The sequence below is a fragment of the Andrena cerasifolii genome, chromosome 4, assembly GCF_050908995.1.
Source record: "Andrena cerasifolii isolate SP2316 chromosome 4, iyAndCera1_principal, whole genome shotgun sequence".
Lineage (NCBI taxonomy): Eukaryota > Metazoa > Arthropoda > Insecta > Hymenoptera > Andrenidae > Andrena > Andrena cerasifolii.
In genome coordinates this window covers 9,791,651-9,819,526 of record NC_135121.1, presented here as the reverse complement: position 1 = coordinate 9,819,526, position 27,876 = coordinate 9,791,651, and the positions used below count along the sequence as shown (strand labels likewise).

Below are 27,876 nucleotides of genomic sequence, written 5' to 3'. Positions count from 1 at the left end.
CGGGAAGTTCGCGCGACGCGCAAAAAGTGTGGCTGGCCGTGATCTACACAAGGTTTCACCTTCGATGGCGGCGTTGTTGCTGTGTGTGGACCCCTACAGAGCTGGCTACGGGGCAGTCAAATGTCTCGTAAAGGAACTCCCTCCGCTTGCAAGTCAAAACAAATCCCGCGAATCTTTCGTAATCGACGCGGTTTGTGCTCTGTTCGCGGCTGGCCGCACGGCGAGGTCGGCGTTCTGGCCGCTGGTACGGCGATAGGTTACACGGGACCATCGGATCTGCTGGCCACTTCACCGGACGGGGACAAAAGAGAGGCGGCGAATAAAAAAGGAAAACAGAAAGTGAGAAGCGGCGGGGACAGATATCCGGAGACCGCCTGGGTGGACTGCGGCCAGGTGCCGAACGGCGTAGCCGCGAACGAGCCGAGCGTCGACGTGATCGGGAAAGCCGCCGATGTCGAGACAGTAGCCGACATCGAGAAATGGTTAAAGACGCGCACGGAGTCCGTGTCGAGCATGGACCTCGACGCGATCAAGCCCGGGGTAGTGGAGGGCGTCGACCGGTACCTGGGCGAGGAGCTCCAGCACGCTTTCCTGGAAAAGGACCCTGACGGCCTGTCGATCGACATCGATCTGTCCGACAAGAAACTTAACCTAACTTACGACCCCTTGCTGCAGGAGCTCCAGAGCGAGAAGCTGCTCGACCCCTGCGAGAAGGACGGCTTCATACTGCCAGAGTTTCAGCTGGACCATTTGGACCCTTTGGCGTTGTCCCCTGACGACATGATGGTCGCCGGTGAAATCTTGCCGTCGACCAGCGGCCAGCTCGCTTTAACCGCCCCCAACAGGGTAGTCGAAGGGATGTGCGCGGGCACGGAACAGGCTGACAATTCGTTGATGAGGAAAGCTATGATCGCCGATGACCAAGAATTGCATGGTAAATCCACGCAGATCGCGGTCGACGACCTGCCCAATGTTGAGACTGTAAACAAAGAAGATAACGCTCAGCAGCAAAAAGACTGCCCTTCGCCGGAGACTCCTACAAATCTCTATATGCAGGATCTCGGCCCGGAAAATGTGATACACGCGTTGCCAAGCGCCAAGTCGTCCGAGGGGGACACCGAGAGCGCCGTAATCGAGCAATTGAAGACTAAAGCGAAAGTGAAGCTGGAGCCGAGGATTATTAAGAAGCGTAGGAAAATATCGGACGTCGCGGAGAAGAGACTAGACAACGAGATTAGAATATGCGGAGATGACATTGTAGATACGGAGGACGGTGTGATGGCGGTTGTAGCGATATCGACGGACAAAATTTCAAATATGACGCAAATTGTCATCAACACTGGTACAGAGGAGCAGATCTATCAGGGGAAAACTTCGGAGCTGATAGAAGCCACGGGGAACTTTCCGAAATTACCAAAAATAGAAACTTCGACGACGTGGAACGGCATGATAGAGCAGAGCGCGGAGAGCGCTAATAATCACGAGATGGTGATATCCAACGCTTTAGAGGAGTTGGGGATAACTGATGACAACTTGCAACCAATATCAGTCACCGAGCATGGAAAAGTGTGGGTCTGCCCACGGGACGATTGTAGTAGACAATTTAGCAAACTTTATGCTTTGAAAGGCCATTTGTTAGCGCACTTTGGCGTAAGGCCCTTTAAGGTATTTAAGCTACGAATTCGTTTCTTCTTTCCTTTGTAGGCTGTCGAGTAAGCTGGTATCGTATGCATTTATTTATTTGTATTCTCATTTCAGTGCGACTTCGAGGGATGCGCCTGGGCATTTTATTCAGAATTTAAGCTTAAGCGGCACAAAGAGACACACTTGAAACGCAAAGACTACATGTGCGACGTAGAGGGATGTAATCGTCGGTTCACTACGATATATAATTTATGGAGCCATGCGAAGCTGCATAGTCGCCCGAATAGGATATTGTGTCAAGTACCAAACTGCCAAGAAAAGTTCCAGACGAAACGGGCCCTGGAGCTACACATGAAGTCTCACGACCAGAGCCACGCCCCGTACGTTTGCAAGCACGAGGGGTGCGGGAAGAGATACTATAGTAGTAATGCTTTGACGTCGCATCAAAGATGCCATAGTTATAAGGAAGTAGATGTAAAATGCTCGTGGCCAGGCTGCGGAAGGATTTTCGATAAGCCGTGTAGGCTGAAGGCACACATACGCTCGCATACCGGTTGCAAGCCTTATCTTTGTACATTTCAAGGCTGCCAGTGGGCTTTCTCGTCTTCTAGTAAATTAAAGAGACATCAGAAGAAGCACACCAACGAGCGCAAGTTTGTGTGCGACGTTCCCTCCTGCGGGAAGGCATTCATGAGATCCGAGCATCTCAAGGAGCATAGGCTGACCCATAACGAAGGGAGATACTTTCAATGTCTTATATGTAATGCAAAGTTCTCCGCGAAAAGTAGTTTGTATGTCCATATAAAGAAGCATCAGATTAAACAGGACGTGGAGACGAATTCCCGGGACACCGTCAACGGCCAGAAGCGTAGTAAAACGAAGGAAACGCAATGCTCCCGGGTGAATCCTGTCGTGAAGTCGAAGAGGAAGTCAATAGAGCTGAGCGTAAATGCGGTTTGCCTAAATTCATCGGCGACAGATGAGCCCGAGCCGGTTGACGCGAAGCTCATGAATAATAATGAAAATCAGATTAAAAGTGAAATGTTGTGCCCTGAAAATCAATCCAAGACCTTGTATCATTGCCCAGTCGAAACCTGCACGCGTTCCTATACTACGAAAGCTACGTTAAGGGGGCACATGTTGAAAGTCCATGGCACCCCCGTTGAAGAATGTGATAAACCGTCGATAAGAGTGTCCGAGAGTTCAGTATGTAATATGGACTACATTCTGTACACCGCGCCCACGATGGCGGAGCCTGCGGAGCAAATGATAATGGTAGCGCCATGCGATGCTGTTATTCTTAGCACTTCCTCGGAAACGGATCGCTCTCTACCGGAACCAGAACCGCCGCCTCTTACTAGCGTATTAAAAGCCGAACCATCCTCGCACGTTATGATGCACCGGCAATTACCTGACCAACAGGCGAGGAAGGATCAGGGATCAGCTCGGACTGATTTAACGTTCTCCGACGTATGGAGATTGAAGGCGAATGGTGCTGTGTTAGATTCCGTTGTTGGGGCGTCGGATGTTGTGTTAGGTGCGAGTGATTTACAAGAAGGCTTATTGCTCACGGAGGAATTGCCTTCCATGTATTATCAAGACGATGTGGTAGGAACAGAATATCAGGTATTGTTACTCGACTCGGTACAGCCTGAAAGTACTATAAATTTGCGGGGGCTCGAATAATAGACGACTGTACTTGGAAGTGGGTGAAAACTGATCATTGTTATTTTTTAATGTAGGATAAGTTTTAATATGGTCTGTGATCGAAGGCTTGTTTTAGCCTTACATTCATTTATACTGCAGTCCATAATTGCTTCAAATCGTTATTTTATTAATAAATCGTTGCTATTTTTCCAAAAAGTTCGCCCGTCGTTCTTCCATTGTATATACTACTCCTGAAGCCTTGTATATACAGTGACCGAGGGATGTGTATAAAGACTTTCTAGTTACATCTCGAATACACCTTTTATAACAAATAAATAGCTTGACAATATTGCGCATTCATACACTAGAAAATTTCGATAAGAATATTCGATTTAAAAAAAAAATGCGATAAAAATTAAGTGAGCAGAGATTAAATGCCTTTGCATATAGCATATATAAACGTGTACCAGTGCACCCATCAGGAACATTCTCTGCACACCAGTTTCGTTTGTGACGAACCTTCGCGTTGATCATAAATTGAGTTATTAGCCATTTTTTTCACTCGTATAAGACGTTGTTGTTCATTCGCGAACACCAAAGCAGCATGCCTCAAACTCTCATGTAATGAAGCACACATTATTGTCGGCCAATCTATCATTTGCAGTCTATTGTTACCAACTATATAGTCTGAGGAATACCGTTCTCTAATATCTAAAAAATACGAACGAACAAAATTCTGTATTATTCGAGCACGCATGCGCATTGAGTCCGTTTACGTGCGAATCTTAATATATACGAAGCGTACGCGACAATTAACACCGATCAAATTGCAACCCTCGTTACGAGTATACAGCCCTATGGTTAATACAGTAACCTTCGTTGAATGAACAGGGAACAGGGAACACTTTCCCGATATCACCGTATAGGCCCTAATCTCAAAGTGTTTAATAATAGAAACAATGAGCTTGCACTAGAAAATAATACTAATACTTGGTACTACACTTCAGAGCGATACGAACAATAACAAAATGTACAAATAATTCGCCTAATAATTGTATAAAGTAGAAAATGGTCTATTATCATTAGTTTTCAAACGATATCGGCCTGTTTCTCTGTAACGGGGTTCTGCGCCTCGTTCAACGATTCCCCTAATTTTCTATCGATCTTAAAATACACCCGATTCTTTACATTTTCAAGGAGACACACTATAGAGTATAATATAGTTATGAATACGACCTCGCCTACGCACACCAACGTGGCTTGCAGTGGCTTCTTCCAGTCGAGGATTTTATAGATGTAATGGTAACCGTTCTTGTCTAAACCACCGGCCAAATAGTATATTAGCGAGAAACTTATATAAAAGAACACTACGGTTAAACACCACCAAACGTTCCTTAATCTAAACGGTACGCTGGTCACGCAGAAGTCTACAATCATTAGAATACTATTGCAAATGTGCAGCATGATGTTTAAAGGATCCAAGTGGTGGATCTTCGGGTCATACACGCTGCACCAATAGGAGATCGTGACGCCGGGCGCGATGATTGTAGTGACAACGTAGAGGAACCAGTATGCCCTCTCCATCAACCCCATTCTCAGGACGGATAGATCAAAGTCCGATAGTTTTTGCAGCTTCCACCTTCTCGATACGAGAAGAGCGCCAAGTAGGGCTTGACTGAGGCCCAGAACTAGGTCCCAATTAGTCAAGTAAATCGGCCACTTATCGTAGGCGACCATCGGTTCGTAGGTACCGAACTCGAAGATCGAGCACATGATGATGCTCGCCCAGGCTGCACAGATCAACCAACGGTAAAGCAGGTACCAGGTGGCCACATGTTTCTGGCATCTCGGCTCGCTGAGTAGTCGCGGGTGCAGCGGGTCGTCCTTCTGTTGGAACCACTTCCTTCCCACCTCCTGGCACCATAATTTCTTTACCATTGCTCGACGACCTGCAAGCCAACGTGTGTTAGTGTTAATCTTCGCTCGACACTCGTCCACGATTACTATATCCGCTGGTAAGAGTACCGTAATACGCCCAAAGAACTTTCGACGACGTATAGTTCCGCGATAATACTGTTTCGCAGACCGTGCCTAGGTAATCACGGAACTTGGAAATCGAATCACCACGATCTCTCTTCTTATACGATAATGGAACGTAATATCATGCTGTCGCGTCCGTTGGGTTCTAACGAGCGGTAATTAACCATGTAATGACAGGTATTCGAATTTACCAATGACACCGCATTTCAATACACATGCGTGCCTCATCGTTTCCGGTAGGCTTCCCGCTCTGACAATTTTATCGATCGGTTTCGCAATCTATGAGGATCGCGCGATGTTTTTTGTCGAACGAAGTATGGATCGTCGTGGAACACGGAATTCCTCGTGCACGTTACTACGAGCGTGCCGTTGCCATGTCCTATTCGGTTCGGTAACAAGTGTCGGGTGGAGGAACAAGTACGAGCAGTAATCGTTGGTCGTGAGACGGCCTTGCAACTTACATGACGAACAATGTATGAGTAGAAAGAGGATTCGCCTCGGGATCGACAGACCCCTACGAGATATTAACACCATCTCCTGTGCGACGACAGTGGTTGTCAGAAGCCCGACAAGTGAAATAATACCGTCGGCGTAGCAGCGGAAACCTAACCTCTACGCTCTGCTTATAGGACTACCATGGAGGCAGCCATCTTGAACGGACTCGAACGATTTTTCATTCAGCGCGAAGAATAGCGCTCTTTCAAACACTATTCCGTGCCTTCTTACTAGAATCCAACGAAATATTTGAATTTTCAGGCAGAACACAGCAGAAATACACCGAACTTTCAAATTACCACGGAACGGACTTCAAAACATCGATGGACATTAATCCGAGCGTTGAACCGTTTAAACGTCACGAGAAACCTGTCGACACCGTAGTCTAGATTTACATGGAACTTTATCGAATCTACGATAAGATACGGAAGTCGGAACTCGCTGGTATCTAAACATCAGTTCAAATGTCTCTCGTTTCGCGTGAATCTATATCGCGGCAGACATTTCTAAATCTGATTTTCGCTGGAAATCATCGACATATCAGACACTGAAACACGACTACGCGAAGAGAAACGTGCCTCGTATATTTGCGAGTTGATAAAGAATCTCGTCGCGTAAACTTCAAATATTTTAATCACCTTCGTTCGGTTTAGTTCAGTTAAACTAACTCCCAGTTGATTCCGCATGAAAGTATAGGGTGTAGCAGTCGTAGCGTAAGTTGTAGATGCTGTTTTATAGCGAAAGGAGGGGAATGAGGGAGGGGGAGGGGGGAGGAGGGGCGGCTGCTCGTTCGAGGCATGATTGGGAAGGATGGAGGTGGGACAGCACCGAGTAAAATCTTTGATCGCATTCTCCGCAGACGGAGGCCACTTTGAACTAATTAACCCTGTTGGCCCGGGGCGCTGAGGTTCGCACGGACAGTGCCACAGGCTGACGCGCATAGGTCATGGCGGCGCGGTCAATCGGCCAATACCAATTACTCCATAATCTATTATTGCTGATTATCGCTTTATTATTGCTGATCGGCACGCGTGAGCTCAGGTAGCGTCCTCATGGGAATAGTCGCGCGTCAAAGCGCGCAGCTATCCCGAAGCGATTCACCGTGAGAACAAACGGAGAAGCCGTCAGTGAGCTGGCAGCGCGAAATTTCGTCCGGCGTATTACGGTCGCGACTCGAACCGGTTAAGATTGGCGTTGTTCGCACGGTACATTTTTTTATAGCAATTGAATCCACCGGTAAATTTAGGCTAATTCGCAACACCCACGCAAACCTCACCGAGGAGAACAGCTTTTTCGCGACGAACGTTGGAAGAGCGTGACGTACCCGAGCACGTGGAATTTCGACCGAACTTATTGTCATCCCGGCTTCTCTCGGAATCGCGAATCCACGCGACGTGCTTTCTATTTATTTCGTTGGAGGTTCTTTAGTACAACACCGTAGATAAGATTTCGCGGGACGTCGCGACAGGCGTGGCAGGTGCGCCGCTGGATTTTTAAATTGTTACTTACGAGTGGCACGCTGAGATGTATCGATCGTTAGGATCGAGATGAACTTATTTAAGTCTGAACGCAGGTTGGAGCAACAGAGGCTGGCGATCTGTTACCGCTGACACTTGACGCGCACTAGCCTATGGGACTGCTCGTTATCACGTTGATACCTTATTAAACCGCTCTTATCAACGCTGCACGCGGTGATTGTCGCCGATTTATGATTGTGCACAGGTATCGGTGCAAGATGCAACAGTTTCTCACCACTTGAAGCTCTTGTATCGGAATCTCAAGCATCCTGCGCCCTAGGCACTCATTGTCTTCGCGCAATAAGAATTAAAAACGATGAAATGCGAAGTTCGTTGGATGGATGATAGCTGGGGCAGTGGCAGGAGTAAGAAAGAAACCGGGGTATTGTCTCCAAAGATAAGGGGAAGCTCGGAAGTCTCGTCGGGCCTTGGACAAGCCAATGATCAGCCTGCACGATAGCACGCCTGACCCGTCACTGACCAGTCGCATTGGGCAGTGTGGTCAAAACCCTGTGCGATGACTGAAATCAATTCGATCCGTACGTTACCCTTTCCTTCCCTCCACCCTTTGACTATCCATTTAAACAGCCCCCGAATAACCGAGCGGCCAGTGCGCCCTAACAGCGCACGCTATGTATGTACTTCTTCCTGCACTCGGAACACCATTACGACTTCTATGCACGAAGGTGCCTCTCGGATCGAATTTCGTCATTAAAGTTTCTATACGTACAGCTTTCTTATTCCTTATCAAAGAGCTCAATGTTCCAGGTGCAAGCGGAAATTCTGGTATGTTTTATAATTTCACTGTCCACTTCACTATTCGTTCATGAAACTGGCGAGAGCCTTTCATCGCCCTGGTTTCAATCCGCAGATCCGAGCGACCGAGGTCAAAGTTGTGTTCATACAACAGATAAGGACTTCGATCACCTGTACGCGATATCTAGAGGATTCGAAGGATTCTAGAAACCTGTGACGGAAAGAAAACAGCACTACGTTCAATCGACACACCTCGTTGTTCAACGCGGTAGTGACTTGGCTTACCGTGCGCAGGGAACAACTGCCAGTCACACGCACACCGAACCCCTTTTTCTGCCCCCACGCAAAAAGACGAGCGGAATTCACGTTTTTGCGCCAGCTGAGGCCGCGCGTAAAGCATTGCGGGGATTTGGTAGTGACATAACTGTACAACCAGGACAGCGGCAAGGAACTTAAATCCATCGAGCCCCCCCCGATGTAACAAGTAACGACTCTAAATGACATGCGTTAGATTAGACTTCACACTCTGCCTTAAAAAGAAATTCCTTAACGGATGCTCGTGAATTTCTAAGTAACTGACGTAACTGCGCAGAAAAAGAAGAACAAACTCGAGCACCACGCGTCACGGAACATGGAATCGCTGAGAAGGAACTCTGCCTTGGAAGCAACCTTCCCACTCGCACCAGCGAAAATACCGAAAATTCAAATCGCTCCAAGCGCACACCAGGGAGCATGGCTAAGTCCGTTTTCCACTGGACGGTCACGCTCGCGTGTCACGTACACCCTGCGGGGAACCCGATTCCTTCGTCGCGGGTACGAAGATAAGCGAAGCCCGACACAAGACGGCTGAACTGTCGACGTTACGGTGCGGTGAATTAAAACGGGAGGACCGTGGAAAATGCTGGCACACACCGCATAGCAATGTCGGAGTCGCGAAGCGCAGATGCTCCTTGATCCTGCCGTCGATGCAGGAGATTTTCTCCGGCACGCCGCGATCCTCGATTTCCTCGCACTCGGGAGGCATTTGAGCCTGGCCTCCTGTCCGACGTGAGCTTGGCCCGTGACTGCCCGGCAACCGGCGTCCCGCGTGCTACGAATCAATATCAATCCCTATGCATCAGCTGTTCCCCACCGTGTGGCCGCTTTTCCGCCGTCAACCACCTTTTCGACGCGTTCTGATAATGATCGCCCCGGCGGTCTTCCTCCTTTTCACCGACCACTCGCCGGTCAACTGAGGCCGTCCGTACATTCGCCACGGATAATGCCGACGGCGGTGGAAACTGTAGCCCATTGATATTCAAATCCAATCATAGTGAAGGAAGAAGAGGGAAGGATCGTTTAAGGAAATTGAAAGTACTCCCGGTTGTAGGTGAACATACGTGGTTCGAGCAGGGCCAAAGGCGTCCGCAGACGTTTTTCCAAGACGGGGCAACGTTTACAAACGGCCAAGTTGACGGGCAACGATTTATTGCTTGTTTCAATTCATTTTGCAGCGGCAATTTCATTCAAGATTTGAATTGTAAAATATTCTCTTCTTCAGCATAAACTTTATAAAGATTAGGTTTTAAAAATAAGCAATTTTTTTCTGAAGCCAGGGGGGGGTGGAAGTGTTTATGAGTTTTGGGGGTCGCGACTCCTATTTGTAAGCTTGACCCGATTGCAGAAATCGAATCGAATTTCCGAACACTAGGGCCCGATTTACACGTACACGGCGCGCGCCCGTGTTGACGGCAAGTGATAACCTTTTGCGCCGTTTAGACGGTCACGGCCTCCGTGCCTTGCACAGGGGAGGCGACGGCCGGATCACGGCGGACAGTGGGGGCGTTTGTACAAGAATCGGGCGGAAGAACTCGTGTCTTCGATGTTTCTCTATATCTTTGAATACTTTTTTTTGTTTTAAGATTAGGGTTAATGAGGGTGAGTCGGTGCAGCAGGAGAGTTGGCGTAGTTGCTGTATTTCAGAATGAATAGCGTCGTTGCGTTTCCTCCTGTGCTTTTCTGGATTTGTAGGCTATAAAAGTTTAGGTAACCGTTTTTATAAAAGAGTAGTGTGCAGAATCTTATTTAACATATACTTCTAAGTTAATTTTCGTTTAATGTTTTGGATAGTAAGGTAGTAGAAGCATTGAGGGACAATGCAGACAAAGTATTTGCCCATAGTAACATTTCAATGTTAACGCGAGGGCCATTTCTCCCTGTAGAAAGGAGAGATGGCGTACTTAGTTATGATTGGGACATATCGCTCACTTTCAAATTACCTAGAACGTTTAGAAAATTATTTCAAAACAAGTCTAAATATCGACTGGCTGAAATAGTGATAGATGTAATAGTTACGGCTCGAAAGAATAACTAATTAAGGCGAATGTCCCAATTTCCACTGATTTAAGAGGTAACTCGTCATATAGAAGGTGTAAAAAATTTGTTTGTGATGAAAATTTGCAGAGTAATTGATTAATTCTTTAATAACAAATCAATCAATTCAAAAACTATTTTAGGAAGATATTTCAAGATGTTTAACTGTTAGTAATTTGTAATTAAATATATAATGCTCTAAATGTCCTTATTTCTGTTCATGAAAAATAGCGTTGTATGTATCGCCCCAAACTCGTGCAACACTCGCGTAAATGTTTAAATAATTTAGAATTATTTTGTTGCATCTATAGTACAAACGTAACGCGTATAATAATAAGAAAAAAAAGCGAAATGAACAGAAATTGGAACACGAGCAGAAATTGGGACATTCACCTTAGGCTCAATAAAATAATAAAAATGAGTATTTGACAAATATTGAAACGAAGTTTTTTTTATTTATTTATTTTTGTATTCATTTGCTTTGCTCGACGCCAGTAGATAGATAGTTCAGGCTTATGAAATATGTTTTTCCGGTAACGATTGTGGTAACGAAAATTTATTAACAATTTTTATTGCTATTTTATTGTGTTTTTTTTAAATTATTTAATGTTGTCAATATTACTGTCCATACAGCGAATGAGGAACTGAAAGCCGAGGGAGGGGTGGGAAAGAGAACGGAAAGCGTTAAAAAGGGAATTCGGGTCGGGCATAATAGCAGCTACGCTGCGCTTGCCCATTCCGTTATTTGCTATACTAATTGTTATTGCTTCTGTATCATTATTATTATAATTCGATGATAAGAGAAAAATAAATATAGTGATACGGATATGTACGTTGGAGAGAGTGTGTGTGTGTGTGTGTGAGAGAGAGAGAGAGAGAGAGAGAGAGAGAGAGAGAGAGAGAGAGAGAGAGCGAAAATGAGGGCGCGAGAGGAAGAGAGAGGCGGCACAGTTATTTGTCTTACGTTTTTACGTAGCATTTAAGTTATGTTTACAATTTTCTGGCATTAATTGTAGCGTGACCAGTTTTTAAACAGCGATAATTAAGCGGCGTAGGATGATAAGTTTGGTTAAGTGGTACTGGAAGACCCTCAAGTGATTAATAAATATAAGGGAGAGTGGGGGAATTACGAACGCGATGTAAACCCGAGTATTCCGAGATATTCGCTGTATTCGCTTGTCCTGTCCTCCCGCGCAGAGACGTATTTAGGGTGGGGCAAGTAACCCCTCTACATACAGTTTTACTGTCTCTACAAACTAAAACTATTACAAAGTGATATGAAGTGGAGGGTACGCAAAAATAGCGAGAAATTTCTGCGTTTCATGCGGTTTCATGCTGTGATTATGTATTACTAACAGATAAAGTAGCAAAAAGTAGCAGCCTGTCTTTACACGGCACTTTGTAGATGGGATCTGCTCTCAAACAGTAAGTAGAGGAAGTACAGTATATTTGGAATACCAGTTTGTTTAAGACTAATAAAAAATTACGGCAGATTAAGTCGAAAATATCGAAATGGCGGTTCATCCACAAATGTCATTAGCAGTGGCGGATTTAAGAAAAAAGGCCCAGGTAACAAACGAGGGGCCCATTTTGGGGGGGAAATGAAGAGGTAGTTTACTAAAAACGGGCCAAGTGTAGTAGTACAAAAAAAATGCAGTGTTTTGAATACCTATACCTAATTATAATTTTTTTTTGGTCATGGGGCCCTGCAAGGGCCTTCTTTGCGGGCCTAGGCAGTACCTGCTCATCAGCCGTCTTGTTAAACCCGCCACTGGTGATTAGTTAACAGATCATTAGCCCCTATTATCTACGGTGTTACAAATTAAATAGCGTTGGTAGTTTATTAGATACTACGGTATTCCAAATTACCAACAGTATTCCAAATATGCTGCACTTCCTCTACTATCTAGAGCTTGGAGGAACTTGACGAAGCTTTGGGTACCTACGCAAAAATACAACTTTCGTATAAAAAGCTCTGTTTCTCATCGACCGCGGCGCCCGTCCTCTGTCCACAGAGTCTAAATAGACGGTATTGATGGTGAGGGGCCGTCCCTAAATTACGTAAGGGCAATTTCGACAATTGCTTACCCCCTCCCCAGTATACGAATTCGCAAGACTTTATATTCCAATCCCTCCCCCTCATTATATAATATTTTTTACATTGCATTTTTCCAATTATTAAAATTCTTTATTCAACTCGATTTCGCGTGTGCGATGAAACATCATTTTTTACTCTGCTCATATAGAAACTTGGGTTAAGAAAATAATACGTAAGACGCTACCTGACTTCCTCTCCCCCTTCTAAGAAAACGCCAGAAATTCGTGAGCCCTTTCAAAAAGCCTTACGTAACTTAAGGAAGACCCCTAAAAGACGTGAAAGACTTCATATTACGATCTTCGCATAAACGGACCCCGTGTACGTGTGATACGGTCCCCAGGGTGACCCAAGTCCCGTGCCACCGCGCATCGAATTTCATCGAATAAATTCGAGACGGAGCTTCCTACGATGATCAGCTAATTCGCCGACGACTCCCTGGTTAACAACGGCCGAACGTGACAGCATTAACTTCCAAAACGGAAATTAATCATTGAATAGCAACGTCCAGCAGCAGCTCGCGCTTGGTGCAGATCACCGGGTGGGCCCTTCTGTGGCATTCGTACCGTCAGCGAGCAGTTAATCTTACTAATTATACATCAGTGAACGCTATCGACGATTACCCGCGAACGCTCTCGCATTTCAACTTAATCGCCGGCAGAGGCTCGCTTTAAGGGTTACTGGGCCGTCGATCGCCCCTATCGCGCAACGCTATACGGGGATCGGTTAATAAAAGAGGCCGATGCCGGCATTATCAGTCGCGGCGGCGGTCTCGGTCGTCACGAAAGGAAAGACGTATTATTTCTATTGGCTAATAATTGCACGGACGCACGCTATGCCAATCGCAATTTTTGCCCGCGACACGCGCGGGCAACATCGCGCGTTCCTCCATTCATTAATTCTAAGAGGAAGATTCTTCCGGTTCTTTCAATGGCAGACACTTTGTCTTCCGGTAACCGACACGTGCGACTTTATTTGCCTGCCGCGGCTCGGTTATTCATCGCTTCGCGAAATATCGCTGCGCTGATCGATCGCGAGTTTCGTATAGTGCATTTCTGAAAGGAGGATTCTTTGAACTCCTTGAATGAGTCGCCGAGCGTCCGCTGTTTACATGTCAGAATTCATTATCCAGAGATCGATAGCGGATCTCAGATTCTAAATGGGAAATGACCAGGCAAAGTTTCGGTCCTTTCATCGCAGTTTAGGTATTATTTTGTGTACCACGCTCGTTTCGAGAGCATCCTTTGTAAGCGTCCTTAGAAACGTTAGAATTCGTCTACGAGTCGACTTTACAGAAACCCGTGCAATAACGCGATGACTTCAGTGCCATTATCAGCTGGAATCCACGCGTGAACGAAACTTGGTGCGCAATTTTTTCTACGGTTGCAGAGATCTCGGGTTACTCTGGTGCAGGCATCCTGTAAGCAATTCGCAGGTATTATCAGTTGCCACGTGCAATGCATTTTATTCGATTCATATTACGTCCTCGTATTCACAGCGCATTCCCTTGTCTCGCAGAGATGTCTGCGCACTTTCTTGTGAATTTTACATTTGCTCGTTGCTCTTGGAAAATCTGGGTAAAGAATGATTAGGGGCCTGTTCCCATGGGGTGCGATATATTTTGGAGGATAAAAAAATTACATTCCATGTGCGCTGATGTAACCGAGTAAACGTTGAGGAAGCGATCGCAGTCTAGTCGGGGGCCAGAATTTTATAAATACACGGGACCACGCGGGAGGAGCCGAGTTTCGTGGCTCGTCGGTTTGCGAGACGGCGCGCCGGTTCCTGCACCAAAAATAATCGGGACACCTCGAGTAAAGAGGCTCGAAACGCCAAGGTGGACGCGAACGTGCCGCCTCGTGTGCTCGAGGGAAACAGGATGAGGTGATGCGGCGAGGCTCGCGTGTGGCTTTTGTACGATTGCACGACGACAAGTGGAATTTCGGTGGCGAACAATGCGATCCGGGATCGCCTCCTCCTCGATTCTTCTCGCCTGCTTCCTATGCGCCGGCTGCTCCGCCAGAGACATGCTCGTGTGAGTAACTCTAGCGAGTTTAAAATAGTTCGTAGTTTAGTCTGTAAAGAAAATTAGAGTCCGAGTAAGTCGGGATAGACTTACAGCGGAGTGTTCGAAGTGAGAAGCACGAAGGTACGTTTCGTCGAAAGGAACGTAAGTATAATCGATACTTGGCGTATTCCCGGTAGCACGCGAAGGTAGGGTTAACATCAATGTATCTTCTGCTAGTTATCTGTCAGTTATTTGCGTGGAAATCTCCCCGATTTTATATAATAAAATGATCTCTATTTCGGTCTCCCTAAACCGCTCGCGTTCCCAATTTCAAATTCTTCGATCATTATCGATTTCACTCGCTCTCCATTCAATATCGAGATGCACGTTCGAGTCACGTCTTGTTTTTGTTTACCCATCCGGCGAAAGGTATCGCCACTTTCGCTGACGGATTTAGTTCGCGGTGGAACCTTGCCAACCTCGGGTCGCGATTTTTAATAATCGATCGTGTACCGAAGATCAGTAAGCTTCTCGTTCAACCGCGCCGTTATTACGTGCCTGTACTTGCCGAAGCATCGCGGAGAGGGCAACGGTTCCCTTGGCCGGTAATTAAGAAACATTCTTGCCATGGAATTCGCCTGACAGCAATCGTTCGCTGTTTGTTGCAGAGTGGCACAATGGGCGGACACCTTGGGCGCCGAATTGTGGGAGCTCGCGGAGAAGGTGGCTCGGCCAGACGAGCTATTAATGGTGAGTTTAATTCCCATGGCGCGTGAACGTTAAACGCACGTGTACACGCGCGATCGCGTGCCCTCTTCCTGTCCCTCTCTTTCTCTCTTTCGCCCGTCCCTCCGTTAGCATCGGCTGATCGCCGCGACTATTTTCGTTACGCCCTCGTACACGATTATTGCCACTTAACGAAGAAAAGAGCGCGAGGGCGCAGCGGCAGGCGAGAAAGGGACGAAGCGACGGATGCGGAGAGTAGGAATTAACACGGGGCATATAGAACATCAATTGATAACTATTGAAATCAGCAGAAATCCGTCTAAACGGAGTTGGAGACGGAATTTCGGGGAGATAAATGGCGGCTGTGATGTATCGACCTACGATAAACGAGCGTGTTAAACGGTTGCTCTGGTGATAACCGTGGTTGCGGTGGTAACCCTTCGATGAGAGGGTAATTAATTCGCCGAGGGTGGTTATCGATGGAACTGCGATTGGATGTGCGCGGAAAGTCGAATAGCGAATTCTGCGTCGCGTGAATTATAGCTAACAGTGATCCACACTTGGAAAGTACGGGTAGGGGAGTTTTAAGCGCGGGTTCCGTGCACAGATGACGCCTGCGACACGTTCGCGACTCATCTCTGGTGAGTGGTGCGTTGCTACGTAAATTGATCACTTGTTGAGCTTTCCTTATTTAAGTGACGCGTGTGTCCTTCGGACTTCTGACGTTCTTCGCACAAGTAGTAAACACGGTCTTGTTTTTCACGAATATTTTTCAGATACGTTTAAATATAACAATTTTTTACACCTTCTTTGTAACGAGTTATCTCTTAAATGAGATAACTCGTCATAAAGAAGGTGCAAAAAATTTGTTTGTGATCAAAGTTGCAGAGTAATTGATTAATTCTTTAATAATAAATCCACCAATTCAAAAACTATTTAAGAAAGATATTTCAAGATTGTTAACTATTAGTAATTTCTAATTAAATATATAATGCTCTGAATGTCCGTATTTCTGCTCATGAAAAATAGCGATGTATGTATCGCTCCAAGCTCGTGCAACACTCGCGTAAATGTTTAAATAGTTTAGTATTATTTTGTTGCAACTATAGTACAAACGTAACGCATATAATAATAAGAAAAATACGAAACGATCAGAAATGGGGACATGAGCAGAAATTGGGACATTCACTTTACAACATGGAAACACCCCTTGACTCGTTTCCCGTAACATTTAAATTTCCAAAATTGGAATCTGATGACCACAGCTGCTTTATGTCTCACGAGACTCGTTAGTCTGTATGAAAATCGAAGAACCGTTCTAGCACACGAATGAAAGCTGTCCCTAAACTGTTTTACCATTTTCGACCCGGAAGTGGATCCATTGAGCAGGATGCTCAATGCTGCAACGTAGTATTGCATCACCGCGGCATACCTCGTGGGTGTCGTTATTAATAGTAGCAAGCCAAGATTTGAAATACAATGGGCCATTGCTCCCATTAGACGCTCCAAATCGGGCACGCGCGACCTGCGCTATGTTACGCGGCTTACATATTTCACAAGGCCACCCCTGCAAGTCGTCTACACGAAGCATCTTCTTCCAATCAATTTAAGCTTCAAACTTTTTAAAGAATTTTAATCCTCAAATCTTGCGACGACAGCGCGATATTAATGTACAAAATCACAGCTGTTTTCCTCAATCTTCCAGCGGTTATTTGAAAAAGAATCTTGAATCGTGGAAGTCGTACTAGTTCCTCCGCGCTCGAGTCAAGTCCTTCATCAGCGCGCTCGAGACGCCGAGTTGCGTTCGTCCCATTTTACATTCTTCAAAGTACAATGCAGCGGGGACGCCGGAAAGCAGATTGCAGGAGGAGCGGCGCGGTTTCGAGACCAGGAAAGAAATTAATAACGCGTCCGCCGCGGCGTAACGCGAAGAAAGGGCGGTACCGTATCGTAATCGTGCGCCCCGATGAATTGCAGAAATACAAAGCGATGAACACGCGGGTGGAGGATAAGTCCGGGGAGGAGCTGGTGAGCATAATCAGCGAGAACGTCGGCAGGATGCTGCGGAGGAAGATGGACGCGGTGACCTGTATCCGAATGCAGGCCGAGGCGTACGCGGAGAGCTGGGTGGACGACGAGGAGGACGGCAATTTCACCTACGTCTCGGGGAAGTTCAGCCGCGTGGCCGGCCAGAGATCGCCCACCCTGCCGGAGAATATGGAGAAGAACGTTGGAGTTTACAGGTCTCTAAGGGATCTTAACCCTTCGTGGTCACGCGGAGTGCATCGCACCCTAAGAGCAATTTCTCGAGTTCAAATGCCGCGCCTTTATGACTTCCAAAGGGGGTTTATCGCGAAAAAAAATATCGCTCTGTCCCATAACGGTGGAAAATCAAATTTTATCAAACTTTACTTTTCTAAAAAAAAGACCAAGGCGAATGTCCCAATTTCTGCTCATTTAAGAGGTAACTCGTCATAAAGAAGGTGTAAAAAATTTGTTTGCGATGAAAATTTGCAGAGTAATTGATGAATTCTTTAATAATAAATCAAGCAATTCAAAAACTATTTAAGAAAGATATTTCAAGATGTTTAACTATTAGTAATTTGTAATTAAATATATATAACTCTAAATGTCCGTATTTCTGCTAAAAATAGCGATGTATGTATGCCTCAAGCTCGTGCAACACCTGAGTAAATGTTTAAATAGTTTATAATTATTTTGTTGCAACTATAAAAATACGAAATGAGCAGAAATGGGGACATGAGCAGGCATTGGGACATTCACCTTATTAGAGCATTACGCATGTACAGTTATCACTGAAAAATCGAAAGATTCAAAAATACGAAGTTGGTAACTCAAAGCTCACGAGTGCAGTGAACCTCGTGCGACCAATTTGTGATTATAAGAAGGTGTGACCATGGAGGGGATACGAAATAAGGAACAAGGGATCGCAAAGGGTTAGCGATCCGACGGTGTGGTCGTCGCATGCGGGTCGCAATAGTTCGCGAGGTGGACGAGTATGTATGTAGTCTCCGAGCTCGCGACATCGCGAGGAATTAGGGTGAGGAGCTTCGAATGTCTTTAGCATCGATTCGCGGGTGAACGATCTGCCGGCGAATTGGGTCTGGCATTCTCTGCCTCGGTCTGAATGGTTCGGTCGTTGGGGAATGTTAAAGGCGATCGGTCGAGGGTTGGACAGCCGAAGTGCGCTAGAGAGCAACATAGAACATGGTAAAACTGTCCGCAGGCCTATGGAGCTGACGCCGGACTCCCATTTCTACAACATACCGGTGAACACGAGCTTCTCGTCGGTCCATATACCGACGAACGTGTACGATATGTCGCCGACGGTTCTGGAGGACATTAAGAAGACGGAGATCCTCGACACCGTGTTCCGCCAGAACTACGAGTCAGACCCGGCCCTGTCGTGGCAGTATTTCGGCTCTGTCTCGGGGATGCTGCGGCAGTACCCAGCCATGCAGTGGAGGCTCGATCTCACCGAGAGCAACGAGGGCGCGGAGGAGTACGTGAAGGAAGGAGACGAAGAGGAAGCAGAAGACAGAGGAGATGAGGGAAAGGTGGACATTTATGATTGCCGAGTGCGCAGCTGGTTCATCGAGGCCGCGACATGCAGCAAGGACATGGTGATCCTGATGGACACCAGCGGCAGCATGACTGGCATGGGGAAGACTATCGGTGAGTGAGGTCGTTTTCGTTTTTCAAACGTTCAACTCATTCCAGGACCTAGGAATCCTTGGTGGAGTCCACGTCGATTCGACATGGGAGCTGTATCAGTCTCAGGGATAGAATAGGCTGCGGTCGTCTCGTGTAAGCTATGTAACGCATACCTGGAGTGCGCAGCGTGTCTGAGGTTTCGGTTGCATCGTTCAGGGGAGAGGGGGCAGTATGTCGATGCAATTGCATTGCGTACACTTTCGCGCGGCTAACGCGATCTCCTCGTAATTAGCGCGGTAATGACGATTATACTGTTAGAGAATTACCCGTGGAAGCTAATCTTTGTTATGTATGAACGTGGATAGATATTTCAGTGCAGAAAGTATTCCTCTATTTAGTCATTTTAGTTAAAGAATACCATGGGTGTTCGATTCTATTTATTTAAGATCTTACTTCGTTCTATGTTCGCTGCGTTCAGCCAGGACAACGGTGAACGCTATTCTGGACACCCTGTCGAACAACGATTTCGTGACGGTGCTGAGCTACACGAACGACACCGACGACGTGGTGCCCTGCTTCAAGGACTTGCTGATCCAAGCCACTCCGGAGAACGTGGAAACGTTTAAGAACGCGATCACAATGGTGAAGACGGAGGGCCTGGCGAATCTGACCGAGGCGTTCAACAGGGGCTTCAACCTCCTGAGGAATTACAGGGAGACGCGTGGGTGCGGGGCAGACACGCCGTGCAATCAGCTAATCATGCTCGTCACCGACGGCGTTCCGGGAAATCTGACTGAGGTGCCGTCTCGCTTCGTTCGCCCTGAAATAAATTCACTCCTAATCAGGTTGAATAGCAGTGAATTTGTAGCGATAATTCTGCAGCACTTTCGTGGCGCAATTAGCAGTAACTAACTGTCCTATAAATAGCAGCTGAGGATATCCATCAAGGGATAGTCCTCGGCTGCTCCGTGCTGGATACCCCAGCGTCCTAGGCTTCTTCAGCTGCTTGAATTAATTATCCTGTTGTTGAGCGCCGCGTGTATCCCATTTTAGCTGGCAATTCTAATTTTCACCCGCCGGCCATTCAAGCTTCCGCAATTTTCCCTCGCGTTTATGGTGATCGCAGGCGTTTCCATGCTGTTTCCAGAAAATTTATACTGGTGCACCGCGAGCAGACGCTTCAGTGAGAGAGAGAGAGAGATTGTTCGCTCGTAAAGCCCTGCTAAAATTAAGTGGCTCTCCCGCGAATTTTCACTATCCCCCCAGGGGGAAGAAGGTCGCGTTTCCAGCACTATCCTCCACGAGCAGCTCTCCAGTTTTATGAGATCCCACTCGAAGAGACGAGAATCGTGGCTGGTCTCTCTCTTCGTGTCTCCTCTACTCTCTTCCCTCTCCTCTCCCACATCTTCGCGGCTCTTCTTCTTCGTTCTTCGCCGCTCCCTTCGGTGCATCCTAGACCCCTCTCTCTCTCTCTCTCTCTATCGCTGCCTCCTTATCTACCCGTGGAATGCTCGGGGAACGCATCGTCAACGATAACGCCGCGATTACGGTTGCATCACGATTACGTGGTGCCTCGTTACGCGGCCAAGTTGGAGAAACGATGAGGAAACTGTGGATGGGAGGATCCTTAGGCGGCGGTTTGCTTCAAGTGGAGTAATAAGGCGGATACTGGCTCGCGAGTCGAGTAACGAGCGTCGTTCTTAAATTTTGTTAGAATTTGATAGCCAGAGATTTCTACCTCAGTGGTGCACTCAGAGGGGAGCCAAGGGGCTATGGCACCCCCCCAAAATAGGGGCTTTGTAAAAATAAAAGAAAACTGGAATTTATTCTTTAAATAGATTTCTCTAATCACCTAATGAATTGTATTGAATTTGCATTAAAAATATTTTTAACTCTTCAACTCGGCTCCCCCCAAGATTAAATCTTGAGTGCGCCACTGCTCTACGTTATTACTTTTCTGAATGGAATGGCATACGTTTTAATCTACATCGGAGCAGATGATAGATACCTCGGGAATCGTTAGCTCCCAGGTCTACTTTAATCCTCCTCGATCCAACCTGCAGCAAACGTTCCTTTCCGCAGGTTTTCCGAGCGTGGAACTGGCAGGACAACAACACCCACATCCCCGTGCGAGTGTTCACTTTCCTCCTAGGTAAAGAGGTGACGAAGGTCCGCGAGATCCAGTGGATGGCCTGCTTGAATCGCGGCTACTACGCGCACGTGCACACCCAGGAGGAAGTCCGGGAACAGGTGCTGAAATACATCCCTGTAGTCGCGCGGCCCATGGTCCTCCAGGACACGGTGCACCCTGTCGTTTGGACCCACGCGTACGCCGACATCACGGTAAGGTCGTTCGATCCTCCGAAGATAATTAAACCCAGCCTGCATTTGTCTCAGCACTCTGCATTCTGATCTTCGCTGTAATCATCAGTGTCCCCTTTTCTCGAACAAGTTCTTACCATTCGGGTACGTTTCCCAAATCGAGTGACAGAAACTCCCCTGATCCCCAAAACTTTTGTACTAATTGTTACAAGCTCGGGCACGTGGAAGTGTACGATCAATGGCGAGAGAAACTTGCAGGCGTCGATTACCACAAACGATAGAACACAAGGGAGAGTACTCCTTCCTTTCCACTCCTATCTCCGACGCACACGTAAGCGAAAGATGATAGACGAACGTTCTGGCACGCTGCAGACGCAAGAGGTTGCACACAATACAGCTGGCCTTCGGGGACGTTCAATCTCGACACCTCGTTTCGTATTCCAATTGCGAGCCTTATCAGAACTTCGGTGTCTCCGTCCCGTCCTTCCCCTATTCTTTCTCCACGGACGAGGTGGTTCTCGCGAAACCAAAGGCGTCCTTCTCGCGCGCAATCGGCCCCCGCGCCGATCAGGATGCCGCATCACGCGACTTCGTGCCACGGGACACCACGAGTGCATTTCATAAAATAGAATATATACCTTTCGCGCTGGTAGTAAATTTCGCTTACGAAACCGTCCCGCGTCACGTTACGCATATGCAAAAGCGAGCATTCCGGCGAACTGCGAAGAAAACATGACTCATGGCCAAGTTACGCGACACGAGCATTTCGGGAGCTTTCTGTTACCGCGTGTGATCTCTGGCTGACATTTCTTTTACCCGAGTTAAGTGGCTCGAAGCAGTGTTAAAATTCGGGTCACCCGGGGATAGGGAGCCCCTGTCGAGTAAGAAATCGCTTTGGATCGAGTGCCTAGTAGATCCCCGCGTTACTATTGCAGGCGATAGTCAGCTAGCTGTTAATCGCCGACTCGTGTACCCTCGGCTCAGTAAATATTGTTCTAATTGACATTCCATTAGAATCCTGCACTCGCCAGTTGGCTGTGGCTGGTGATGCAGCACGAGGAGCAACGGTCCCGGCTTCAGAAACATCTGAAAGGGAAACGCCTGGGCGTGCGAATAAACGAGGACGAAATCTACATACAGCAGGTTCAAAGCTAGCAAACAAGCAACAATCCCGAACCCCTTAGTAGCTTCAGATCTCCTCCCCGCTACCCCCTTGTCGAACGCGCTACAAACCCCCTGGCATCGTTTAGCGCCACCCAGTAGACGAATCTAGGCGACTCCTGCAAACAGTAATCAGCTCCCAGACATTTTTTTTTCTCAGTTGTTTTGCTCTTCTTCTTCCGTTACGCTCCCGTTTTCGCAGCACAGAACACGATGCTCTTCACCGTTTTTCTTTTTGTTCGCAGATCTCTGGTCAGAGTTTTCGTAGACTTGGGAATTGTAACTTTTTGTTTTGTTGCATGAAATAAGCTCCTTTTTTTGGCGAATTTAGGTAGGCGTGGAGTGTCACAGGGTTTGCGATGGAATAGTGTGCTTCGATGGCTTTGGTTTTGTGACGTGGTCATTGGTGTTTGATTGTTATCACCCTGTGTTTGTAAGAGCGTTGATTTTAACACTGACTTTACAAGATTTAGAGAATAGAAGAGCTGCGTATTGAAAACCGCTGAGCGTTCCTTTACGAGCCACGATTAACCCGTTCGACGCAATTCTGTACGTCTGGCACAGATTTGTGCTTACCGTGTTTGAATATCAAGTGGCGGAACATGAGTACATACTACACGTCAGGAAAGCGGTCCACGTACCGACTCGGATCATCCACGTGGCGTAGAACGTGTTGATTGTGTTCATTTTGTACACAGGGTGTTCCATTTTAATCTGTGAATAGACATGGAATGCAAATTCCTTCTCGTCCTTATACTCTCCAGCCCTGTCACCCTTTTACACCCCATATACTCAGTGTTTTCTGAATCCAAGACAGATCTATTCGCAGATATTAAAATAGGACCTCCAGCGTATTAACACCAGGCAGTGGCGCACCCAGAGGGGAGGCCAAGGGCCCCTGGCACCCCCCACAGAAAAAGGAAAAATGTGATTGATATAACCACGTCTGAAGTAATTCAAGAGCTTTGCGAAAAGAAAAGAGAACTGGATTTTATTCTTTAAGTAAATTTTGCTAATCACCTAATCAATTTTATCCGTTCAACTCGGCTCCCTCAAGATGAAATCCTGAGTGCGCTACTGTTACCAGGTCTTCAAGGACTCCCCATGAAACTAAATTACACATAATATCCTCATGATTTTGAGAACTCGTGTTCCATGGCCTTTTTACGCGCGCCAAATGCGAACATACACTTTCTGTCCTGAAAGTTCGCTGCTAATCAAACGTCCCACGATCCGACAGCTCCATAAGGACGAGGACGTCCGGCAGGACCCGTCCACCCTGAACTCGACCGCCTGGCAGGAGTACAGGCTGCTCACGTCCGTCAGCACACCCGTGTTCGACCGCAAAGGGAACAGCCGCAACAATCGCACGAGAATAGCGAACCTTTTAGGCGTGGCCGGCACGGACGTGCCGATCGACGACATCCGGAAGCTCACGTTGCCGTACAAGCTCGGCGTGAATGGCTACGCGTTCATCGTCTCCAACAACGGCTACGTGATACTGCACCCGGACCTCAGGCCGGTATTCCGCGGCAGGCTGAAGCTCAACTACAACAGCATCGACCTCACGGAGGTGGAGATCCTGGACGACGGCCGTGGGCCCAGGTGATTCCGCGCGAGGACTCTCGAAGGATATTAGAAAACTTTCCGCGAGCCTACCCGAAAGTATCCGGGAACAATAGCGTCGTGCTCCTTCCCATCAGCGCTCCATTCAACTTTCTCGATTCTTTGCCGAAGCAGCCTCCGTATATTCGCTTGCTCGGCAAACCTATTCCATACCTATATAGGGAGCTGTAAACTGTAAAGCGATATTGAGGGTAAAAGACGACAAACATTTCTCGAGCTTGGTGTACTCTAGTTAAGAACGCTGCCGTTTTCTACCCCCGCGATAGTTTCGCGAGTTCCCTACATCTGTTCCATGTAACCGAGATCCCTTCCGAGGCCTGCCACTGTCTTTCCTTCGTTGCCGAAGTCTCGCGGCCGGCGAAACTTCCCTCGCGATAAATTCTCGGAGCGTAGCGACCCGCGAAAGATCCAAGGAGCGCGACGATATTACTTTCGGCCAGTTTGCTGAGAGTTTTTATTAAAAACGAGCGCAGGAACCCCGGGCCGGAGGTGCTGGAGCTGAGGGCGGCGCTGGTGGACCACAAAAGGGGTAGCACGAAAGGCGTGCCCGTGAAATTGCATTACGACGACAATCGGCGGGTGACTATGGAAAGACGCGACTACTTCTACGCGCCCCTTCCTGGGACACCGTTCGGCCTTGCGGTGGCCATACCGAACTACGGCACAACTTGGATCAAGGTAATCCCGCTTCGGGGCTGTGTATCGCCTGCGCGCACACACGCGCCGGGGCGGTTTACGGGAGTCACAGAATTTCGGGAAGGGCGGTAATCCTGCGGGTGGCACGCGTTCTCGAGATTGTGCAGAGTATAAACTTTGAGACACCAACGGCCCCCAGGGGTGGTAAACACCGAGGTAGGGAGCAGCCTTAATAGAGAAGTCGAGGGCGCGGAAATTCTCGAGATTAATGCGGGTCATTGGATGATCATTTTGTATACCATCGGAAGAGGACCTTGGGATGTGCGCAAGGGCGGATTTGAAGATTTGACGCCCCTAGGCTAACAAGCGTGTTGCTACCCTTTTCGCGAAATATCATCAAATATTTTAATCTAAAAGAGTCGAGACAATTTCAAAATTAAATCAATGTGGCAACTCAGATCTGAGTCACTGCTAATTCGCTACATGAAAAAAGGGAATTGTTTTTAAACAAGTCTCTCAAGTCTCCGTGTTTAAAACTTTTCTAATTTCTTTCGCTCAGAATTTGTCGCCTGCACAATTTTCCGCTTCCCAAAATGCATCGCTACCGAAAATTTGCCACCGTAGGCTGCAGCCTACTTTACCTAAATCCGTTTCTGGATGTATGAAGATATACTTCTGTTACTCTTTAATACTAGCGAAGCCTAAGTCTTCCACGACCTTAATTTCTTCAGAACTAACAGCAGATCCCATTATCTCCATTTTCCATGGTACCTCCGTGAAGGTGGGGGACGAGATCCGCAGGAACCAGAATCTGAACATCAACATCTCCGACTTCTTCGTGGGGAATAATTGGAGAGTGCATCCCGGCTGGGTGTACTGCCGCTACCACTATCTAGAAGGCCATGAGTTCGACAATCCGGAGGAGGAACTCAGGCACTTCCTGGGCCTGATGCGTAAGCCTGGCTGGCGTTGGTCGGAGCAGTACGACGCCTACCCCATCACTGACGACGACAGCGACGAATCCGCCAATTGTGGTAGTCGGACATTGTCCAGCGACAGCTACTACTGCAACAAGGAGCTGATGCAATTATTGGTGTTCGACGCCAAAGCTACGAACGCCAGCTTCAACGACGACTTCGTGTTGGAGGATCGACGAGCGCAGCATCTAGCAAACGTCTACGGGATCTTCTTGAGATTCGTTGCCACGCAGAGTGGCTTAACCAGATGGCATCACTTGAACACGAGCAAACTACACGAGGACGACGATGGCATCGTCTTCGGTGACTTGCACAGGAGGGCTGTGAACGAGCCTTGGTACAAGGGTGCCATTTTCCAGAACATCCAGGATCCCAACAGCATAGCAGTCACAGGTATTCCGATTGAAAGGAGTCGTGGTGTTCGTGGAGTCGTTAGTAAGTCGTGTAGGTAACTGCCGCGTGAATTTTAGTTCCCTGGGAAGCAGGCTCGGACGCGATAGTGACCGCCTCTATTGGGATATTCCCCAAAGACGGCGGGAAAACGGCGCCAGCGGCGGTGATCGGCTTTCAAATACACATGAGGGACCTTTATAACAGATTCATTGCTTTGACGTCGTTGTCGAGAAACTCGTCCATGAACTGCTCCCACAACTGGACGAACTGCTACTTGCTCGATCAGAACGGCTACGTGGTGATCTCCAAGGCGAACAAAACCAGTGGCCAGTTCATGGGGACGCAGGAAGGCGCGGTGATGAACTCCATGGTGCAGCAAGGACTTTACAATCCCATCGAGATCTATGATTACCAAGCTTGGTGCGAGGAAGTTGTGAGTAACGTCAGGCCTGCAAGTTTACGCCTTTCGTATCTTGAAATATATATCTTTGATACCGCGAACCTTTATCGAACACATTGAACCCCCATCGATCAATCATAAAATTCCACTGCCGTCTAAGTGTTCCTACAAGAACGAGTTACCCAACTTCCCCTCCCTCCCGTTAAAGCGTGTCTCGTGAAATCGGAAACTCGGCCAGAGAATGCACTGTCCGCCCCAGCGTAAAAAGCATCCCCCGAAGAGGAAGAAACTGTTGCAGCGTATCGAGGATGCGGCGGCCACTCTGATGGACCCCCTGAAGTACGTCTGGAAGCTGTTGCTCTGGTTTCTGCTGCGTGTGACGTGGTTCACGACCCAGTTCGTCAACTTGCCAGTCAGCTTCGCCAAAGTTCACTACGACGAGGACGCCCCGGACCCCCCGCCGCCCCCGCGGCCCTATCTCCATCACTACCCCTGCGATCAGAAGAGGACACTCTACATGATGAACAACACGATCGCTGGCGACGGTATCAGCGACCATCCCGATTACTGCTCAAGGCCGTTCTACGCCCGCCGGGTGAGTGCCAGTGTCCCCTTTGCTGGTTGAAATCGTCGGAGCGTCTAATCGGGAACGAATGATTGAACAGGTACCGCACACGAATCTGCTGCTGGTGGTGGTGGACGCCATGTACCCGACCTGTTACAAGAGACTGGAGGTCACGCCTGTGAACATTTCGCCCTTGGAATACACGAACGGGACCGAGAGCGCGCCCTGCCATAAAATGCCGCTGAACGACCTTAAAAGGAGGCGACTGGAGGGCTGCTTCACGGAGCACCCCCTGGAGCACGAGATCGAGGATTGCGGAGGGGCGTCTGGGCTGACCGTATCTCTGTTACTGTTCACCACTATCGTCGCTAGAATTTTATGTACGCTCGTATGACTGTCCAGGAGATGAAAGAAACAAGCAGTCTCTCGGTCAACGACGACGACGAAGACCATCCCTCCGTGGGACACTGCTGGGAACAATCTTAAGAGATCCATCCGCCGATGAAACGCTTCGAATCTTTCTGTTCTTCGTTATAATGCTGCATGGAATATGATTTGTCATTCCCGAAGTCTCTTATTTGAATCTCATTCCTCTGTGTTGCTTGGAAACATAATCATTGCATAGTTTTGAGCAGTGTAGGCATTGATTGTCCTGTCCGAAGCGAGGCTGCGCGTATGAACCTGTGGAAGATTGTGAAGCTGATGAAGGAATAAAGAAGATATCTGAGAAGGCATGTCAGAGTTTGAAGAAGGATTACGCGTATTTCTTACGTGATTCGAATGTCTGGTCCCGCTCGTGTGTTATGGAGAGTGTACGCGGGAGTTGCGAGTATTTTTCAAT

General features: G+C 47.6%; 3 protein-coding genes across 9 annotated transcripts; 2 read left to right on the top strand and 1 right to left on the bottom strand.

The window, feature by feature from the left end:
* The first annotated feature begins 46 nt into the window (after positions 1-46).
* On the top strand, positions 47-3,510 carry LOC143368608 (uncharacterized). Its single transcript, XM_076811512.1, has 2 exons — positions 47-1,665; positions 1,759-3,510. Exons 1-2 carry the CDS (start codon positions 121-123, stop codon positions 3,328-3,330), a joined length of 3,117 nt encoding a protein of 1,038 aa, XP_076667627.1. The 5' UTR covers positions 47-120; the 3' UTR covers positions 3,331-3,510.
* Positions 3,457-9,437, bottom strand: LOC143368609 (protein rolling stone). Of its 5 annotated transcripts, none has more exons than XM_076811514.1 (2): positions 9,012-9,437; positions 3,457-5,240 (listed from the first exon to the last, which is right to left on the bottom strand). In XM_076811514.1, exons 1-2 carry the CDS (start codon positions 9,121-9,123, stop codon positions 4,381-4,383), a joined length of 972 nt encoding a protein of 323 aa, XP_076667629.1. In that variant the 5' UTR covers positions 9,124-9,437; the 3' UTR covers positions 3,457-4,380. The 5 variants fall into 5 exon arrangements, with proteins under 5 accessions (XP_076667629.1, XP_076667628.1, XP_076667632.1 ...); XM_076811513.1 differs by lacking the exon at positions 9,012-9,437 and adding an exon at positions 8,385-8,521; XM_076811517.1 differs by lacking the exon at positions 9,012-9,437 and adding an exon at positions 8,074-8,235.
* Positions 9,438-14,154: 4,717 nt separating this feature from the next.
* Ca-ma2d (Ca[2+] channel Muscle-specific alpha2/delta subunit) lies at positions 14,155-27,769 on the top strand. Of its 3 annotated transcripts, XM_076810719.1 has the most exons (13): positions 14,163-14,581; positions 15,223-15,304; positions 17,258-17,523; positions 18,528-18,976; positions 19,434-19,753; positions 21,038-21,298; positions 22,292-22,420; positions 23,679-24,043; positions 24,538-24,742; positions 25,482-26,070; positions 26,148-26,503; positions 26,769-27,065; positions 27,136-27,769. In XM_076810719.1, the coding sequence occupies exons 1-13, from the start codon at positions 14,502-14,504 to the stop codon at positions 27,427-27,429; spliced, it is 3,693 nt and encodes a 1,230-aa protein (XP_076666834.1). In that variant the 5' UTR covers positions 14,163-14,501; the 3' UTR covers positions 27,430-27,769. The 3 variants fall into 3 exon arrangements, with proteins under 3 accessions (XP_076666836.1, XP_076666834.1, XP_076666835.1); XM_076810721.1 differs by lacking the exon at positions 27,136-27,769 and having other exon boundaries at positions 14,155-14,581; positions 26,679-26,808; XM_076810720.1 differs by lacking the exon at positions 22,292-22,420 and having other exon boundaries at positions 14,165-14,581.
* Positions 27,770-27,876: the final 107 nt, after the last annotated feature.

Excerpts from the sequence above, each read along its gene's own strand:
- LOC143368609 (XM_076811513.1), bottom strand. The coding sequence starts at position 8,499 with ATGCTTTACGCGCGGCCTCAGCTGGCGCAAAAACGTGAATTCCGCTCG. Across the intron at positions 5,241-8,384 it reads GCAGTTGTTCCCTGCGCACG|GTCGTCGAGCAATGGTAAAG; the intron begins GTAAGCCAAGTC and ends GTTGGCTTGCAG.
- LOC143368608 (XM_076811512.1), top strand. The coding sequence starts at position 121 with ATGTCTCGTAAAGGAACTCCCTCCGCTTGCAAGTCAAAACAAATCCCG. Across the intron at positions 1,666-1,758 it reads TTGGCGTAAGGCCCTTTAAG|TGCGACTTCGAGGGATGCGC; the intron begins GTATTTAAGCTA and ends TTCTCATTTCAG.
- Ca-ma2d (XM_076810719.1), top strand. The coding sequence starts at position 14,502 with ATGCGATCCGGGATCGCCTCCTCCTCGATTCTTCTCGCCTGCTTCCTA. Across the intron at positions 26,504-26,768 it reads AAGCTTGGTGCGAGGAAGTT|CGTATCGAGGATGCGGCGGC; the intron begins GTGAGTAACGTC and ends AAACTGTTGCAG. Across the intron at positions 27,066-27,135 it reads GGCCGTTCTACGCCCGCCGG|GTACCGCACACGAATCTGCT; the intron begins GTGAGTGCCAGT and ends ATGATTGAACAG.